Genomic DNA, 15,461 nt, shown 5'->3' with positions numbered 1-15,461 from the left:
TATACTTATTGCAATGATGAAAACCTGAGGAAAAAAATAGAGTTTAAAAGTGTATTACATATTTTCTAATGATTAATGTAATCCTTTTTTATATAAAATATTTTACTTTTCTACTTTGAAATACTTAATATTTTCTTTAAAAGATTTGGGGCCTCGCGAGAAGAGTTGCGGTGGGATGGATAGCATATCTCCTTCTTTATTGAGAAGTATTCGATTTCAGTATTTGGAATGAAAACAAAATCCTTATAAGGAACGGTTTCCATCTTAATGGATTTTACACGGTATGAATTTGAATTAATCAATACCCTAAATTAAATATGGGACATCAAATAAAAATTAAGAAACAAAAATTGGGGCCCCCAAAATTCTGTGGCCTAAAGCTGTCGTTTTAGTGGCTTTACCTCTGGCCGTCCTTGCTGAGAAGCTTTCTTAAGGAAGTTATTTTATTATTGTTTTGCGCTATGCCTATGAACAATAATCAACGTAAGTTCAAAGTTGATTACTTAAGTAGGAGTACTTTTTTTTTCCCGTCAAGAAAGGGACTTACTTAGAAATAAATAACAATGTAAACACAGCTTTTGTTTAAGAAAATAGAAAAAAGTAGAAGAATGTTAGAAGTAATAATAATTTATCGATCCTTCTAATTACAAAAAACAATAATAAATAAGACCTATAAATAGTACCACTATTCCAAATAAAAACAGAACCCATCAAGGTTATACAAATTTCTTTTGGTAATCTACAGTTTATTAAATCTCATCGATATATTTGCTTACACATAAACTCTACGTTTCAACTGTATAGTACAGCTACAGCCAGCTTCATTTCTACACATAGTTTTTCTTGTCGAGGACTGTCATTTAGTTGAAACATGGGTACATGCGAGGCCGGGCTAGAAAGAGAATCGGTTTTTTTCGGGCGAAAAATTATATTATGTAAGAAAAAATTAGTAACAGAAGGAGTTTTCATTTTTTTAATAATAATAATCACCTTACATTAATGAATTGGACGCACCTATGAAAATGGATTTTCAGTTTTTAAATTTTTGCGGATTGGGTAATCACGCCAATATCTTACAGTGTTGGACGTAATAATTAGCGATAGACTTATAGTTGGTGATATGATTACGCTTTTTGCGTCTCAAAATTAGTAAAACTGTCTGATATAAGTATCTCCTCAATATCGAGTTTATTGTGTTGGATTGGAGATTAAAAAGGAGAATCATCCGAAATAATTCAAAATTAGCAGAATTATTGATGAAAAAATTACTGAAAAATATATGGCCTCAGCAATTATCCTATAGTCAGGTTGAAAATTTAATCGCAGGACGACAAAGAGCGCTGTCCTAAATCACTTGGAAAAGTCCCATATATGTGGGACAGGACAAATGCCCTTTACTTAGCCATCGACAATTCGACGTTGTTAACCTCAACTAACATGGGACCAAATCAGCGTGTTGTTCGGGTTGCTTCTACTTACAAAGCACTTCTATTAAATTAGCTGAAGATGGTGTAACAAAGTCATTTTTGTTTATTTTGTAATAGAAAAGTTATTAGAATTATTGAAAATGGTACGTTTTGGGGTATACACACAGAACAAAAAGAATTTCATTTAAGGGTGTGAACACCACTTTTGGGACTGATTAAGAAAAGATAATAGGATTATTGTTTACTACACCAGAAGTACTTTCCAACGTGATGTCAATGTTGGGTGTAAACTAAGTCTCATATTTAGTTGAAAAATAGGAATTCTACGGCAAAGGTCTAGGATTTTTTTAATGGTATGAAGCCTTTTGGGAGAAAATCATACAGGTTTGGTCCTAAGCGACAATATCATACTATGTTACCGGGCTGAGATTGTCGTGGAACTTAAAAGTCTCACATTGATCGCTAAATAGATAAGGAGTTCTACATATAAGTTATAGAGATTCCTTAGTAGTGTAAGGCATTTTTTGGGCAATATCACATCATATTAAGAGTATATGCGAGCCTTTTTAGCGCAACAATCACAAGTTTTAATAAATATCATGGTATATGCAAGTTTTTTCACAATGGAAATAAAATTTACATATCACTTAACTATGTAAGCAAAATACAATTTTTTTTTCCAAAGGGAAATAAATGTGTGTGTGTGTGTATATATATATATATTGAAAAAAGAGAGAAAATAGTTTAATATATTTAGTTTTTCATGGGAGAAATTCAAAAATAGCCAGATTTACAAGTGGTTATTCAAAAATAGTCACAGTTTTAAAGTAATCGAAATTTAGCCACTTTTCATGTAAAAATAAATCTGAATGAATATGCTATTCAAAATTCGGAAAATACTCCAGCATAATATACTGGAGTTCCAGCATAATATACTGGAGTTCCAGCATATCATAATGGAGTTCATGCATAAGTATAATATACTGGAGTTCCAGTATAATATACCGGTCCAATATAATATGCTGGAAATTCATACACATGTGCTCCAATCTCCAGTATATTATGCTGGAACTTTCCGCGCGTTGGAGTACAAGTCATACACAGGGGCACCGATCTCCAGTATATTATGCTGGACCGGTCTCTGTTGCAGCAAAATAGTGGCTATTTTTCAATGACTTTTACAAATACTGACTATTTTTGAATGATCAGTCCGAAAACTGGTTAGCCCGTGCTATTTTTACATTTTTCACGTGCAGTGAGAATGCAATACTGTTCTTTCGAATAAAAATGGCACCTATCAAGTTTATCAAGAAAATTGTTATTAGTATCTCTCAATATAAGTCTATAGGAACCTTGCCTTCTATTTCTAATGTTTCAACTTTATCTACAAACATCTTCTTTAACAAACATAGTGTCTTTTTTTCTTCTCGTGGACTCCATTTTGTTGAAATATAGGCATATGGAACTATAGAAGAGACAAAAATTGGATATTAACTTTTCAATTTTGCATTTTGACTGTGGACTTAAAAAAATTTCAAGCTCAACCATGGCAATTTACTCTAATCTTGGATTTGATTTTATTTTCCCATAGACTTGCAGTTGTGGTAATCGTGTGACAATAAGTCAGTTAAATATCTCAAGTTCAAATATGATCATAATTGAGCTTATTGTTTTGTTCTAACACATTTTTATAAGTAGCAATCAACAGTTATTTTAATATATCTTTCAAACACATTTTATATCGAGATATAAAGTATAAAATATAATTTCTCAGTTACTTTCTAATTTGTTAAAAGAAAAAATGACACGTCATTCTTTAATAACTTTAAACTTGTTATTTTAACTAAAATATCATGACATAGTTAAGATCACAAGTTTTAAAGGTACTTTTGTTATGTATTAAATTTGTTTTTCTTTCTCAAACTCCAATCAATCAGACGTGACCTTCAAAAATAAAGTGAAAGAAATATAATTTTGAGTTCCATTTGGTATACCCATCTTTATTTCTCATAAGTTGTTTAACTATATTCCTCATATTACCTATTCTTTTTTCCCAAAAATTAACAAAGTAATATTGATTTTTAATTTTTTTGAAAAAGCAACACAACACAATTTTACACTTTTAGTTAACTAAAAATAAAGTTTGAGAGGGTTAAATTTGTCATTTAATAAAACCCCACGAGGTAGTATAGTTAATTACTACTATAACAATCACTCAAATTTCAAGCTCTTCAAAAGAAAATGTGAAAAGATCAAAATAACCACCAGCTCCCAAAGTTCCCAAACATGGCGGTAACGGACTTTTTCGCCGGCGAAATCGCCACCGAACTCCTAAAACACCTCATAGCCATAGTCCGAAAATCCACCTTCTGCCGTTCAACCGCCGAGCAGCTCATCGTCGACATTAACGGTCTCCTTCCAATCATCCAAGAAATTAAACAAACTGGCGTTGAACTTTCACAGACACGTCAGCGTCAGCTCGATGACTTCTCAAAGATTCTCCAAGATGGGTATGAACTCGCCGGAAAAGTTCTCAACTCTGGCCGTTGGAACGTCTACAGGTGTGATTGTCTCGTCTAAAAGTTTAAGCGGTTAAAAGATTACATTTTTAACTATTTAATTTTATTATTTCTCAACACCTTCCCTCTTATATGTATGTGATTCTTGTTTATGAGCCAAATACTGATACCTTTTACATTTTGTGATAATTTTATTTAAAAGTTTAAACTGTTAAAAAAAATACATTTTTAATTACTTAATTATATTACACTCAACACGTCCCTTAATATGTGTTTGATTTTTTTCTCATGAGCCAAATACTAATACCTGCAGAATTGTGTGATCGTCAAGTCTAAAAGTTTAAAGTGTTAAAAATAATGAATTTTTAATTATTTAATTATATTATGTCTCAATAACAGGAACTTGCAGCTGGCAAGGAAGATGGAGAGGCTGGAGAAAAGAGTAGGGAGGTTCATGCAAGTTACAATGCAAGCTCATGTACTAGCTGATGTTCATCATGTTAGGTTTAATATGGAACATAGATTTGATGTTCTTGAACATAGGCTTAAAGCTATAAAGATTGGAGTTGACGACGGTGGTGGAGGTGGAGGGTGTTTAGGGAAAGCTGTGAAAAGAATGGAAGAAGATGAGAAATGGTTTGAGGATAGTTTTGTAAATTTAGGTGCTGGAATTGAGTTGGGGAAGAGGAAAGTGAAGGAGATGTTAATGGGTAAAGAAGATAGGGGTGTGTTTGAAATTTGTGGAATTGGAGGCAGCGGCAAGACCACCTTGGCTAAAGAGATTTGTAAAGATGATCAAGTTAAAAGTAAGTAATTAATCCCAAAAAAAAGTTATTCATTTCTATTTGTTTAGTCTTTTGTATTGCTGCTTAAACAGAGTGGGAAAAAAGAAGAAAACTTTATTGGCTATCAAATCTAATTTATCAGTTGAATTCTAATACAAATAAGACATTTTGATTTTGCATGTACATGACTCAATCCAAGAACAGAAGTTATTGATTAGACTATAGTCTAAATTTTGTCATGTTTTTCCAGGTTATTTCAAGGACAAGATTTTCTTTTTCACTGTTTCTCAATCTCCAAATGTGGAGCAATTGAGGAAAACGATTTGGGAAAAGATATCAGGGTGCAATCTTCACGGTTATGGACGTGAGGAGATTTTGCCCCAGTGGAACCTACAGTACCAATGGAACTCGAACTCTACAGTCCCTGTACTCTTGATTCTTGATGATGTTTGGTCCCTCTCTGTGCTAGAGCCGCTAATTCTCAAAATTCCCGGCTGCAAGATCCTAGTTGTGTCGCGCATTAAGTTCCCTCCATCGGTTATTGACTGTGTTTATGATTTAGAGCTATTAAGGGAAGATGAAGCTATATCCTTATTTTGCCATTTTGCTTTTGGACATAATTCCATTCCGCGTGGTTTCAATTATACGCTTGTCAAAAAGGTATTAGTAATATGTTTTTGTCAGCATATCCTCTTTCTTTGTGAAAACTTCAAGTTATACTTGAGCAAACTAAACTAAATTTTTGGATTTTTAGGTTGTGGAGGAATGTGAAGGGCTTCCGTTGGCGCTTAAGGTCATTGGATCTTCATTAAAGGGAAAGCCTGAGATGTTCTGGACAAGTGCGAAAAACAGATTATCACAGAGCCAACCTGTCTGCGAGTCTCATGAACTGCAGTTGCTTGAGCGAATGAAATTGAGTATTGACTGTTTGCCTGATAAGGTGAGAGAGTGTTTCCTCGACTTGGGTGCTTTCCCAGAAGACAAAAGGATTCCTCTTGATGTTCTAATTAACATGTGGGTGGAGCTTCATGATATTGATGAGGAAGAGGCTTTTCACATTCTTGTTGAACTTTCAGACAAAAATCTTCTAAATCTAGTGAAAGATGCACGGTAAGAGGAAACTTAAATCTTATGAAACAATCATTTAATTTTGTTAGAAGGTGATTTGTTATGGAAAAATCAATATGTTGATAGACTTCAATGTGTTGTTCATGTGGTAGAGCTGGAGATATGTATACCAGTTACTATGAGATATCGGTGTCTCAACATGATGTTTTACGAGACCTAGCTATTCATGTGAGCAACCGTGGGGATGTAAATCAGAGAAGGCAATTGGTCATGCCGAGAAGAGATACAAGGTTGCCAAAAGAATGGGAAAGAAATATGGATGAACCTTTCAATGCACGAGTTATCTCTTTGCATACAGGTATTACTGAACCTCGGCCGCTACTGATAGCATAATAATGACAGTTAGTCCTTGTGTATCCAGATGCGGAGCTAGAAGCCCGTATATGAGTTTAGTTGAACCCAGTAGCTTTTGCTTAAATAATGTATTTGTGTTTAAAAAATTCATTAACTGTAAACTTAGAATCCAGTTATTAGCACGTGAAGTAGTCGTTTTGAAATTCAGAACCCATTAAAGTGAAATCCCGTCTCCTCCTCTGTGTGTAGCAGCAAAATTCTCTAATTCCTTCTCTTTACTGCAGATGAAATGAGAGAAATGGACTGGTTCAGAATGGATTGCCCGAAAGCTGAAGTACTGATTCTCAATTTTTCGTCATCTGAGTACTTTTTGCCTCCTTTCCTGGAAAACATGCCTAAGCTAAGGGCATTGATAGTCATAAACTATAGTGCCTCCAATGCAGTTCTTCATAACATGTCTGTCTTCGGTAATTTAACCAACTTGAGAAGCCTTTGGTTTGAGAAGATATCCATCACTCACTTGTCCGACTCCACAAGTCCTCTCAATAACTTGCGAAAAATATCACTAATACTTTGTGACATGAAAAACAGCCTAGATGAATCATTTGTAGACCTCCCTGGTTTGTTCCCACAGCTCTTGGAGTTCACAATGGATCATTGCATCAACTTCAATAAGCTGCCATCGAGTATTTGCCAGTTGCATAAGCTCAAAACCCTTGGTATCACTAATTGCGATAGTCTTTATGAACTTCCATCTGATTTAGGTGAATTACAAGCTCTACAAGTTTTAAGGATTTATGCATGCCCGCATCTAAAAAAGCTCCCTCCCGGAATTGGTCATCTGGTTAACTTGAAGTATCTTGACATTTCGCAATGTGTTGGTTTGAGATGTCTCCCTGAGGCTATCGGGTGCTGCAGAAACTTGGAGAAAATTGATATGCGGGAGTGCCCTCAAATCGAGAGTTTGCCAAGCTCTCTGGCATTTCTTGAATCGTTGCGTTGTGTAATTTGTGACAATGAAGTTTTTTGTCAGTGGAATGATGTTGAGAAGGCTATCCCAGGTCTCTGTGTACAGGTAGCTGAGGAGTGCTTTACTCTTGATTGGCTTTCTCAGTAGCCAGTTTCCTAATTCGATTTTTCCCCTTGTTGTTTCTTGAGTAAATTTAGTAAGTTTTTTTTTTTTTTTTTTTTTGCTTCTTCTAGTAGAAGCACGATGAGGACTGTGTCGGGTGTGTATCTGCAGGTTGCTGAGAAGTGCTCTATTCTTGAGCGACTTCCTCAGTAGTCAGTTTTGCAGTTCATTTTCCAGTCCTGTAATTTTCCCCTTTAATTGGGGGTTCTCTTGTGTAAATACTATATATTGATATGCAAATAAATAGATGGACTACATCTCAATAGTTGATCTTTGCCTATATTATGCTATAACATTGGAAACAAGATAACTACATGTAACCGTCTATAAGAAGTTAGGTTATAAGGCAGGTTACTTTCTATAACAAGTTTTAATACGTGAAGAGTGTAATATCTTTTTTTTTTGCTTTATTAGTGTATATAAGTCAAACTCGGTGTAGTAACTAGGTAAGTCCACATTTATGACAGTTATCTTTGTTCGATCCAAAAAGAAGATCTATATAATAGTGCCCTTTACAGTTTTAGTACATGGTCATTTCCACTTTCCCGGAAAGCCATAAATTTACTGGTTTTTCTTCTGCCAAAGAAAATGAAATTTTGCTAAGCAGATAAAAGCAAGTGAGAAGCTCATCAACACACACACACATTACATAAGTACTTACATTTAGATAGAGTTAGATATATTAGAATTCACTCTCCCAACTTAGGGATAACGCATAGAGTCTAATTCTGAATAAACGGTCACAGTTTTGTTTATGAGGAAAGAGAGGACTGCAGCAATGAACAAACTGATGGCAAAAAGCTAAACATGAATCAATTGAGTGCTATCAGTGAAAAGTATAGCTAAAAAGATCATTGACGCCAATGAATTCTTGAGAGTCATAATCAACTCTGTACGGATTCATGAACCAAAAAAATGAAAAATGAAGTAAACGTGTGGACCCCTCTACTTATCATTATCACTGAAACTGTGAAAGTAAAAGACAATATTTAATATGAAGTTCGTGGAACCAAACACGGAATTAGTAAGTCACACTTTGCTAGTTTTTCTTCAGCTTCATCCTTCAGATGATTGGGAAAGAAGTGAGATTTGTTCAAAGTATTTGATAATTTTCCACCAAAATTTGGTAGTGTTTACATCCGACATATTGCTTTCAACAAATTTCTCGAATCTTGACCCATAAACATTGAACGCAAATGTCATTTTTGATGACCACTCTTTTGCGACATCCTTTTCTTAAATCGAATTCCTAGATTTCCGAGATATTTTTTCACTAAGTTTGTTATAGCATTTATTATCGCTTTTGGTTTATGTGACAATTTGTCAAATATGGAATTAGCTTATCGAGTCTTTGATGAAGATTTTTTCAAAAAAAATTCACTTTTTTTTTTTTAAAATCAATGTTTATTCATAAAATTTCAATTTCACTTGAAGATACATTTTGGAAATTTTCGAAAATTTGAAAAACTGCAAAAGATTATTTTTCAAAATTTTCACTGATGTGTGTTAAAACCTTCAAAAACAACCCAAACTGAAATTTATGTCCAAACACAACTCTAAATTTCAAATATCATTTTCACTTGAAAATTTTACAATTCTTATGTCCAAACGCCTACTAAATTGTATTAAAAATGGACAACCTGGCAAGTATAGTAGTATGCATATATAAAAATTAGCTCATCGACTCCCCGAACAGTACTATGAAAATCGAGGTAGGTGATCTACTGCAACAAGTTAAAATACACTGACAGTGCATATATTTTTTAACAACGTTACTTATATAACTTGAGAAATATAAACAGAAGGTGGTGAATGCCATGCCATCCTATTGGCTATATGAATCATCAAAACTTGCAGGACCTCAAAATGTATGATGTTTACAGATTTCATGTGAGAAGAATTGAAACGAAAAGAAAAAGGGCAAAGTTGTGAACTAAAAAGAAAATTTGTCATACACCTTGATACAGTCATATACATGGATGTATAAGTTTATATCACAGAAACCTACTTGGGATGTACTCATTAATTCTAAGAGGGTAACTATAAAACTCATCATTTCTGCTATCTCCCTTTCTCCTCTGGAAAGGAACCAACCAAGGAACACCTCTATCATCAACCGAGTGTCTCGCTTCGAGCGTATTGTCTACGAACGTCCCGACAATTGTTGCGACAGTAGGAGGTGAAGAGAAGATCGTGTTCAATATGTCATTGAACTGCAAGAAACAAGGGAGAAGTTTAAGTTTCCGCCATCAATGAGTTAACGTTCTACACATCGACGGTGTAAGATGTCTATACAATTAGGTTGCTTATAAGGTAATTACAAGTACATCTTTTATAAGCATTAACTCCTAATCTAGTAAAGATAGCCCGGTGAATTAAGCTCCCGTTATGCGCGGGGTCCAGAAAAGAGCCGGACCCCAATGGTCTATTGTACGCTGCCTTACCCTGCATTGCTGCAAGATGCGGTTTCCACGGCTCGAACCCGTGGCCTCCTGGTCACATGGCAACAACTTTACCAGTTACGCCAAGGCTCTTCTTCTAATTCCTGATCTAGTAAAGATGATAATTGAACTGCTATTATAGGCAAAAATGAGTGAACATAACTAAATCCATTTTCAATAGCATATCAACGTATCATAACAAGGGATGGTGTGAAGTTATGTTTCTTACCCAACCAGCTGGAGTTCTAACAGGTCCATGACCAGCAATATCTGTGTTCATAACAAAGTATTGGGGTATAGATATACCAAGGAATAGAGAGATTCCGAGCACGTAAATATTTCGCATGGAGTTTTTGTTAGCGAATTGGATGAAGGAAACACCAATAGCAGCTGCAAAAAAATTTTACTTCTCAAGTTACTGTTAATAAGACTAAAATAGATTAAAAAGCTAAGGGGAAAAAACACTCACCAACTATACCATACAAAATGCAGTAGATAGCTGCAAATATGGGCAAAGGAATTGAAGCAAAGAATGCTCCAAATTTTCCTGGACGGTAATAACTTACGTTAGTATTGTTAGTTGGAAAACATACTTTGGGATGAAGAAAGCAAGGGGCAGGGTGGGGGAAAGAGGGAGAGAAAGAGCCAAACCAAATATAGAGAAGAAGATCATGAAAGCAGTAGAAATCTGAACAACTCTTCTACTCCCAACACGGGTTAGTCCAAGAAGGCCGACATTTTCGCTGCAGTATTGTATCATCCATAAATTAGGCATGAATGCCACAACATTAAACCGAAAAAAGTATCATTGAAGGAAATATCTATCCCTCAGATGGTACTTCTGGACAGATATTTTTACTTCTTTTAATCTTATTAGATCACTTTTTTTGGCTGAATTAATAACAACCACTCAAAATGGTTTTGCAAGGCCCAAGATTAAAATTAGCAAAGGCCAAGAATCTATGAAGAAAATCTATCAAGAACTAGAACGTGCTTTGTGTTAAATCAGGAGAGAAAATAACCCTTACACAGATGCAGTAGTGCCAACAACAGCACCAAAGAACCCATCGAAGAGCTGTCCCAGACCCTGGACAAGAAGCAGAGCACAATGAACCACTCTGATGCTAAAAAATTTATTTGAGGCCTAAAGCAGAAGAAAAACTGTACTAAATTAAATAGTAAAAAGGCATTGCTGAATCACTTAGTGGATGTAGCACCTGTAGGCCGATGCTTCTACTCACTACATGTGCCGGCGGGGGTGTCGCCCCTGCAAGTCTTGATGCAGCATAAAAAGTTCCTGTTGACTGAAAACAAACATCAGCGGTAAGTACCAAAGAATCATAATGACAACTCCTATACTAAAACTCATGCTTCTAAAAGAAAAATTTAATTCAAAGACTTGGCGGGGGATTAAATTTAATCAAAATGGCAAGTGAACCTCTGCTGCTGAGACAAGTGCAGCACCCATCATTCCAAAAACACTGCTAGCTCTGAATATGGGAGTCCCCCACTGGAAAGGGTAAGGGACTTTGATCCTACAGGCAACCAAATATACACGTCAGCAGAAGATAGAAGCTGAAGACATTGTCATTATTGTATCTAGCTGAGTACCATGGAGCCGATTGCAAGAGGAACGAACGGTCAATTCGGCAGCTAAGCTCAGTTCGCTCCTTCACATGGTTGTAAGCACCGGCAACAGTAAGAATAGCAGCAAAAGCCCAGATAAGCCCAATGCACAAGAGCAAAGCAAACCTTTCAAGTATAGATTGGGCAACTGGATGAACACGTTGCATATACTGCAAATGAATTGACAAACATTACAATCTTATAGTAAGTTGAAAGGATTGCCACTAGAAAAACTAGTCAATGAATAATATATTACCTGCTGGGAAATGACAAGTAGAATTAACATGGGTAGGCCAATCTCTATACAATCACCCACCTGATCAAATCATAGGATCACAAATAAAACTGGATGACGTTTATGCAGCTCTCAACCAACGAAGCTTTTAAGAATTCAGGATATTACCTGAGGAAAGCCCCTACCAAACAAACCAAGACCTACAACACAGACAAGTGGTGTAATGACAATAGGACTGAAAAACCTGTAGGCAAAAAGAAGGGCATGTGATTCCTCCATCACAGAAAGTAATAAAATGATGAAACACAACTAGAAGACAATCCAAAGACAGAAAGACAATTCCAAGAATCTAAGACAGAACTAATGGTATTTGTAATAAGCATTTAGAAGCAGAAACACAACTTACCTTGTAAGATTTCCCCAGGCTTGGCCGTATCCAAGTATTATGTTGATAAAGGAAGACACTATCAACGATCCTTGAATAGCTCTCATAGTGTGCTCGAATCTCTACAAGCAGCAATAAAAGGGTAATGCATCAGAAATATCATCAGCAATTGTACTAAACCTCTACAAGATCCAACATTCAATATCAAAGAATTAATATTAGCGTACTAAAGCTAAGGTGACTATGATGTAAATGAAACCTTGTTTCAAGAGTAATCAATGATCTTAAGAGAAATAAACAAGACCAGAGAAGATGAGCAATCACTCTTCTAAGCAAGTGTTTCTTTGTAATCAAGGAAAAGGGGGACAAGCCTACTAAGGGTTGTGAAAAAAAGGAAAAACAGATCCACAAAATATATTATACAAGTAATAGAGATAATACCTACACAGTAAACTTTATTTACCTGATGCTCACTCCTGAAATTACCGTCAGAGAGATCGTTAATGACCGACAGGGCTGATATGATGTAAGCAAATGACGGACCCATCACAGTGGGAAGTCTTGTGCCGAAAAGCGTTTGCAGAAGAGTATTCACTCCTGATGTGAAAAGCAAAGATTGGATAACTCGAGCTTTGTCACCCTACGCACGAAGTTAAAGAGCTCACGATGTCAATATTACATTAAAATGGGAGCTCCAATACTCAACAAGGGAAATGCTAGAGATATACCGGACCCCCACCCATCTGAGGTACCAGCACGGTGGCAATCATTACTGTAGTTCCAAGCATAACTATGTAGTGTTGAAAAGCCAGCAAAACAGTTTGTGCTGCAAAATGTGGAATCGTGCAAATGATTAGAGAAAAAGGACCAATGCTATAATTAGGTTACAGAATCTATAACTCATTTATCGGAGGCGGGAACTTCAAATACTCTACTAAAACCATTCTTTTCCTTTTGGAATTAGTCAGATCTTAAAATAGTTTGGCCACTATTTCCTTGAAATTCTTTTATTTCTTTGTTTATAGCAAAATAAAAAATACAACTTACAGGAACAAGAACTGCGTTCCAAATAATTAGAAGTGAATCAGTGATCCAATGCCACATCAAATTATCCATGCGAGTTTATAAATTCGATCATAAGTCGTCTAATTTCCGGTCAAGTGGGCCATATGCAGCATAAACAAGGAAACTGCAAACTAGATCTTATTTCTCAATACGAGACCTTTGTTCTATCAAAATTATATTACTGTAGATGGTAAAATACAAGAATTGTCCTAACAATCTTGCAATGGTTAGGAGGATTATTCGTCTTCAACATAACCCAATCCACCTAATTTCAGTTATCTCATGGAAACTCTCCAGCTCCTTTTGGTTGGAAATTATTTGTTGTACGAATGCAAAGTATATAGTTATCTTAAAAGGAAGTTCAACCTAACTCAGGTCCCCATTAAACAGTTTGATTCTTAAGTCTTCAGATGATATACAGCTTCCCCGAGAAAAAAGAGAAGAACATGCTTCAACTCCATATCAGCAACAAAAGCATTTTTACTCGGAGCAATCTCAACTCCAAACTCTGGAGAAACATGAAGCTTCCTAAAGTAACCATGCTTGATATGATTTTGATTCCTTCACCTGATCGTTGTCATAAAAGCATAACCGTCAAGTACTTCAAATGAGGGGGTCATTGCATTGTCTCGGACACTTGAGAAGTTAGGATGAATATTAAGTGAATAAACTCTGAATTGGCTTTTCCTTTTTACAAGTGACTGAATTAGAATTCGGCTGAACTTATCTTTTTCTCCCCTCTCATCCTTTCAATTACTCACTTTAATCACCTTAGCTTTGATGAATGCACGCAGTATTGAGCTTGTGTCCATTTCGTTATTCTTTCTTTTTGAAAGGTGGTATTTCCGTCTATCTAATCTTTAGCCAATCTTAAGAGCTCTAATTAGACAAGTATTATTCGTTGTGCCACACTATAAACCGGCAACCTACTTGCATCAGCAAGCTTTGACCCAATCACACAATGTTCAATTCCATTCACAAAAACGATCACACATGAAAGAGACTCTTTGTTGAGAACATAGCATTGACTCAGTTAGCAACAATATTGCGCAGAGGAAACCTCCAAGTTATCAAGTACAAGCAACACCAATGAGCTTTTAATTTATATTCTCCAGCTTACTCCACAATCATTTTTGAAACTTCCCTTGGTATTCTATGACTATCTTGGCTAATATTCATTAGGTGATAGTCTAACTTTACCTCTCTTTTTCATAATTATCACTGAATAAGAGCAAACAGTGACTAAACTTGCAGAGAATTAGAATCTAATTTGTACCAATTAGACCCCAAAGAAAAAAAACTACTAAAAGAAAAGCTCAACTTGCTCAGAGAAAACAACACTTAAAACTCCAAAAGTCAGAAAACTAAAACACAGATATAAAAGATCAATACTTTTACAAAATAGATTCTCGTTCTCCAAAAACGTTCCTTTCAGTAGCAATACTTTCAGATTTTAAAATTCACCCCAACCAAAAAATTTACTTAAAAAAAAAAAAAGAAATTTACAAAACGAGTGTGTCAATTTTTCATCTTTATCTTTTTGCTAAGGCACTTTTACTATAAATAGTTAAAATAGAGAATCAGAATACTAACGCCAAGAAGGATTAGAGTGTATGCAGTAGTGAAGCTGAAGGAGTTGCTCCGCAGGGGGGAAAAGTGGTCCTCTAGCAGAACCAAGTGGCATTGCTGGTGGCGGCGCCGCCTGTGGCGGCGGTGGCTGGTGGTTGTGGTTGTGGTTGTGGTTGTGGTCATGATTGTGAGTCTCCCCCATAATTCTTTTTCCTCTTTCTGCTACTCTCTACTTTACAAAAGAAACTACAAAAATGGAGTTTAATTAAAGGACCACCTTTCTAACTTAGATTTCAAGAATCAGCACCGACATGTGACACTATAGAGTATAGACTAGGGAAAAAATAAAGGAAAGTACACTATATATATTATTATAGAACAACTAAAATTGAAAATGAAATCTGAGTTTAGTGTGTGACACTTAAAAAATTGTGACTTTAACGAACGAGCATTAATTACTATAGAAAATGAAATTTGAATAGCCAGATCAGATTGGGATCAACTTCTGCAACATGCTAGACACTCAGATTATTGTTATTTTTATTGGTATTTTATACTGTAATATTTTGTGTGTGTGTGTGTGTGTTTCTTTTTAATTTTTTTTTTTGTGTGTGTGTTTTAATTTTTCTGACAAGGGTGAAAGTGAGAGAAGAGTGTAGAGATAAGAGAAAAAAACAGAGGGCGGAGATAATTTTCAGAAAGGGCCAAAAAGAGGAGGGAAAAAAGATCGTTACATTACGTAAAACGTAAAACGTAAAACTGGTTAAGGTTTTTTGATAGTTTCGAGGAACATAAAACATAGCATGGGAAGAGGGATGGGGGGACATCCCACGTGGGTCCACAAATATCAATGCG

General features: G+C 35.5%; 2 protein-coding genes across 2 annotated transcripts; one reads left to right on the top strand and one right to left on the bottom strand.

The window, feature by feature from the left end:
• The first annotated feature begins 3,614 nt into the window (after positions 1-3,614).
• LOC107772293 (putative disease resistance protein At4g33300) lies at positions 3,615-7,548 on the top strand. The gene is made up of 6 exons (XM_075232584.1): positions 3,615-3,988; positions 4,346-4,752; positions 4,982-5,391; positions 5,486-5,841; positions 5,952-6,157; positions 6,438-7,548. Exons 1-6 carry the CDS (start codon positions 3,714-3,716, stop codon positions 7,268-7,270), a joined length of 2,487 nt encoding a protein of 828 aa, XP_075088685.1. The 5' UTR covers positions 3,615-3,713; the 3' UTR covers positions 7,271-7,548.
• Positions 7,549-9,080: 1,532 nt separating this feature from the next.
• LOC107772476 (nucleobase-ascorbate transporter 3-like) lies at positions 9,081-15,156 on the bottom strand. Its single transcript, XM_016592012.2, has 14 exons — positions 14,631-15,156; positions 12,701-12,798; positions 12,436-12,612; positions 11,994-12,094; positions 11,756-11,831; positions 11,609-11,668; positions 11,338-11,522; positions 11,165-11,261; positions 10,944-11,030; positions 10,755-10,813; positions 10,378-10,469; positions 10,196-10,273; positions 9,956-10,116; positions 9,081-9,498 (listed from the first exon to the last, which is right to left on the bottom strand). Exons 1-14 carry the CDS (start codon positions 14,806-14,808, stop codon positions 9,280-9,282), a joined length of 1,668 nt encoding a protein of 555 aa, XP_016447498.1. The 5' UTR covers positions 14,809-15,156; the 3' UTR covers positions 9,081-9,279.
• Between the last annotated feature and the right edge of the window lie 305 nt (positions 15,157-15,461).

Source organism: Nicotiana tabacum, chromosome 16 (assembly GCF_000715075.1).
Source record: "Nicotiana tabacum cultivar K326 chromosome 16, ASM71507v2, whole genome shotgun sequence".
NCBI classification, from domain to species: domain Eukaryota; kingdom Viridiplantae; phylum Streptophyta; class Magnoliopsida; order Solanales; family Solanaceae; genus Nicotiana; species Nicotiana tabacum.
This window is presented reverse-complemented; position numbering and strand designations above follow the sequence as displayed.